Here is a 4068-nt window from a genome sequence, read left to right on the forward strand (position 1 = left end):
ACAAAAGAAAAAAAAACACCAGTATGTAATGTATTTTACAGCAAAGTGTCATCTGGTTTATTATCCTTGGTTCCAAAGAACTGCATCAGTAATGGTCAAAATAAGTTGTAATGCAAGATCAACAACAAACAGATAAAATAACTCGGATGCATAAAAATAATAATAAACTGTGCAAAAACAGACAAAATAAAATAAAAATAAAATATCAAGGAAATCCTTAAATAATGTAAATGAACAATTACTTGAAACCACATAAAATGGTTTAAAAATGCATTTAAAGTTAAATAATTAGTTCTTAAAACTATGTAAATGTATGCAATAATTTGCAAAAGATGAACTTAAAATACTAAATAGAATTATATATATATTTTCATTACGTAAAAAAAAAAAAATCCATTCCACTTAGGGGGCCCACTAGTGGCCCCGGGGTCCTAAACAGTCGCGTTTGCTTATGCCTTGGGCCGGCCCTGGCTTCGCATACTTTATTTGATTTTTTTACTAATCAGTCATAACCCATCTATTTATCTTAATTAAAAATAAAAAAACAGAAATTTAAATGTTTGAGGTTGGATATTGAATACCCAGCTGAGCGTAGGTCTCCTTCAGGTCCTGCTTTTTGATGACTCCGTCTCTGTCCTGATCGATGCAGCCAAACGCCTGCAGGAAGAAACAGAAACGACTTCTATTATTACAAAAAACAAACAACAAAAACACAAACAAAAAAAAAAACACTTATTTTTATTTTAAAAAATTGTTTTCAACAGGGCCAGCAAGACAATTATCACTTGTTAAAAATAAATAAGCTAAATAAAAAAATAAAAAAGCATTAGTATAAAGATACACTGTGATAGTTAAGGGTTATTTGTCACGTCTTTACAGATATTTTACTTAACATTTTTGTTGTTTTGTTGTTGTGTTATTATTTTTACTTTGCATATTTTTGCATGAAATACAAAAACTGAAATCAGCACAATGGTGGAGTGGAGGCACCAAGGGCAGTGAAGGCGAGCCTGAAAACAGGAGGTTGCAGGTTTGTATCCCCAGACCAGCACAAAGGTGAAGCACCTACATCGGCCTCCACCCTCATTTACTCCACTGTGTGCCCTTGAGCAAGGCCCCTAACCCCCCAGCTGCTCCCTGCTCCAATTCGAGATTAATGGAGTAATAAAACAAAATAATATTCTGGCACCTCTTTGGTTCATGCTGTTCCACATAAAAAAATTACATTTTATTATCCACATCCATTTGTTTCTCAAAAAAAAAGATAAAGTTTGAACTTTTCTGTTGCTGCATGATTTTAAAAAACCCTAAATGCTGCATTTCCCTGAAAGACAAGCATTAAAAGTATAAAGAAATATCTTTACCTCTTTGAACTCTTGTATTTGTGACTGCTCAAACATGGAGAAGACGTTGGAGCAGGACTTCTGAGCTCCCCTCTGTCCCTTTCTGGAGGCCTTTTTACTCGCCTGAGAAGTTGAACACAAACTGTCACAAAAACTGCCGAGAAGCAGAGATCTGGTTACATTCAGACAAATATTCTTCTTGTACTCTGTACCGTTTAAAGATGTGTAACTTACCATGTTGGAATGACTGTGTGGACTCAGCTGAGGTGTGATGCTGGGGTGGGTTTTATGTACGGCCCATCTTATCAGCCACCCTTTAATAATAGCTTCTGGTGAGCAGCAGAGCCCCTTACATGGCCACGTCTGCTCTCTGCGTGTCACTGAGGTGAACTGATAAGAGGCGAAGCAACAGGATGCCTCTGGGCTGAAAGCAGCGATATGAGCAACGAGCTGTGGAGAGACAGAGGGGCATGACCTCTGACCCCTGACAGCCACTCTGACTAATAATGCAACCCCTTGTGGTTAAAATAAGCTCTAAACCCTAAACTTTACTCTTTATACATGACAGAGCAAGATTTTTTATAATCAGGTTGTTCAAGAGTGCTGTTGTCCCATCATAAGGATACAGAAGAACTGTGTTCTCCACAGACTAGAAGATGCACAACATCCTGCTGCAAATAACAAAACAGCTGAGCATCCTCAGAAAACAGATTTATTCTGAACCTTGGACTGCCAGAGTGTTTAATTTCCACTCCTCTATAAATCACAAACGTATCTTGATTTGTCACGTCGTCAGTGCAGTTACAGCATGCGCTCTCTCAGGCCATCATTACCTGCAGCGTTCCCTCAGTACAGACTGAACTTTGCAAAAAAGCCTTTTCCTACCCAGTTCCTAGAACCTGGAACACCTTGCAACAGGAACTGAAGCTGTCCACCTTATTTCTTTAGGGAATTTTAACCATTTGATAAAGACAATTTTTATAACACTACCTTTATTTTAACTGCATTTTTACTGTAGTTTATTGTTGTCTGTTCTTTATATGTTGTCGCTCTTGTAAATGAGTCCTCGTGACTCAGTATAAATAAAGGTTGAATGAATAAAAATTTAATTCAGTATCTAAGTTGTGTGAAAGTCTCCTAACCCCCGGACTGGTTTACAACAAACCTGAAAGGCAGTAATGTTTGCTTTAATTTTCAACCTCTCCATAATTATTTTGGATGAAAACTGTTAAAGTCCTTAGAAAACATTTTATTTGCAACTAGACTGCCCTTGTGTAAATTATTGATACTTACCCTCCATATCTCAAAAATTATTGCAAGTTTGTTCAAGCGATTGCCATTTTTGGTAAATGAAAAAAAAACAACAATTCGATATTACTGATTGTGATTTTTTACTTTATTTACATGTTAGCTTATACAATCCAAAGTAGGTAATTCGTTTTACACATAAGAAAGAAAAAAAAACTACATGGTGTAAATAAGTTGTAAAGTTTTAAATAAACAATAATAAAGAGATACTAACAAGATTTACGCATCCAAGCAATGAGATTGATTCAATCATAATTTACAACAACCTTTACAAAGATTTTAGGTTGTACAAAAACACAGGATACTCCAGTTTAACATGCAGATGTTAGCCATGTTTAAACGGTTCAGTGTGCAGTACCAACCGACCAAAGCAAAGTTTGCTTCTGAAATGAGCTGTCGTATTAAAAATACAACAAATTCCTAAAGTTCAGAAACATTACAACTGTCAGACGTTTTTTAAAACATTAAATAGAGTCTTTAACACAAATGATTTGATGCTCCTTGTCCTCAAATCTTCCAGTGGTTAGTTAGAACTGTTTGCTCACAAACATCCTTCATCTTGTAAAGTGCCTCAGCAGCAACACGTCTGTGGATCATCCTCCAGCAGCATCCAGACTTTTTATACCCCTCTTCAGTGCAAATCTCGCTTTACGGCGTCAGCATGCAAGCTGCCATCTTGCAGGCCACGGCTGAGATGAGAGCAGCTCCACGGCCGCTGCCCTCCTCCGACTGGATGAAGGCGATCTCGCTGTGAGGGGTGAGCTCTCTGACTGCTTTGTGGAACCGCTCACGGAAACTGAAAGGTAGAAACACCCAGTTAATGTCAGTAACTTCTAAATCATCCTTAAAGGGATGATTCAGCTCTTTTTAATGTGGGGTTCTGTGGGGAGGTTATGAATATGTAGTATCTTACCTGTTTTAGGAAGGTTTCTGAATACATCAAATTAATGAAATAATGCTAAGTTAGCTGTTGGTCACATTTAAAAATGACCACAAAACTCTATTTAAATAATCATGTAATGCCAAAGTGATGATGATGAAACTTTTGAGACTGAAGTTGTTTTTTTTAAAGATGGAAAAGACCTGCTTATATATTTAGCTCTGCTTGGAATAGCTATTAGCTTATCAGTTCTTTCAGAATTAAACTCTATTCCTCCATATTAAAGTTGTTAAAAGAGCTTATCTGTAACAGGTAAGATAAAAAAATTAATTCCTAACCTTTCCATAGAACCCCGCTTCAAAATGTCTGAACTATCACTTTAAGCTTTGCACTTCCTCCTAAATGCTTGTTCATATATATATATATACACACACAGGATGGATGGATGGATGGATGGATGGATGGATGGATGGATGGATGGATGGATGGATGGATGGATGGATGGATGGATGGATGGATGGATGGATGGATGGATGG

At 36.9% G+C, this 4068-nt stretch overlaps 2 protein-coding genes and 1 long non-coding RNA gene across 3 annotated transcripts in view; all 3 read right to left on the minus strand.

The window, feature by feature from the left end:
* Positions 1 to 4068, minus strand: part of tmem8b (transmembrane protein 8B) — a 1109927-nt gene that overhangs the window by 903447 nt on the left and 202412 nt on the right. The window lies entirely within an intron of this gene.
* Positions 581 to 1606, minus strand: LOC119413886. Its single transcript, XR_005186979.1, has 3 exons — positions 1578 to 1606; positions 1365 to 1466; positions 581 to 657 (listed from the first exon to the last, which is right to left on the minus strand). It is a non-coding gene; the product is annotated as an uncharacterized LOC119413886 (long non-coding RNA).
* Positions 3193 to 4068, minus strand: part of gck (glucokinase (hexokinase 4)) — a 4097-nt gene continuing 3221 nt past the window's right edge. The window contains exon 10 of the mRNA XM_037680921.1: positions 3193 to 3447. Within this exon, the coding sequence (XP_037536849.1) occupies positions 3300 to 3447 (148 nt within the window). The 3' untranslated portion in view covers positions 3193 to 3299. The remainder of the gene's footprint in view (positions 3448 to 4068) is intronic.

Source organism: Nematolebias whitei, chromosome 8 (genome assembly GCF_014905685.2).
Source record: "Nematolebias whitei isolate Nwh7 chromosome 8, NemWhi1, whole genome shotgun sequence".
In the NCBI taxonomy this organism is placed as follows: Eukaryota; Metazoa; Chordata; class Actinopteri; order Cyprinodontiformes; family Rivulidae; genus Nematolebias; species Nematolebias whitei.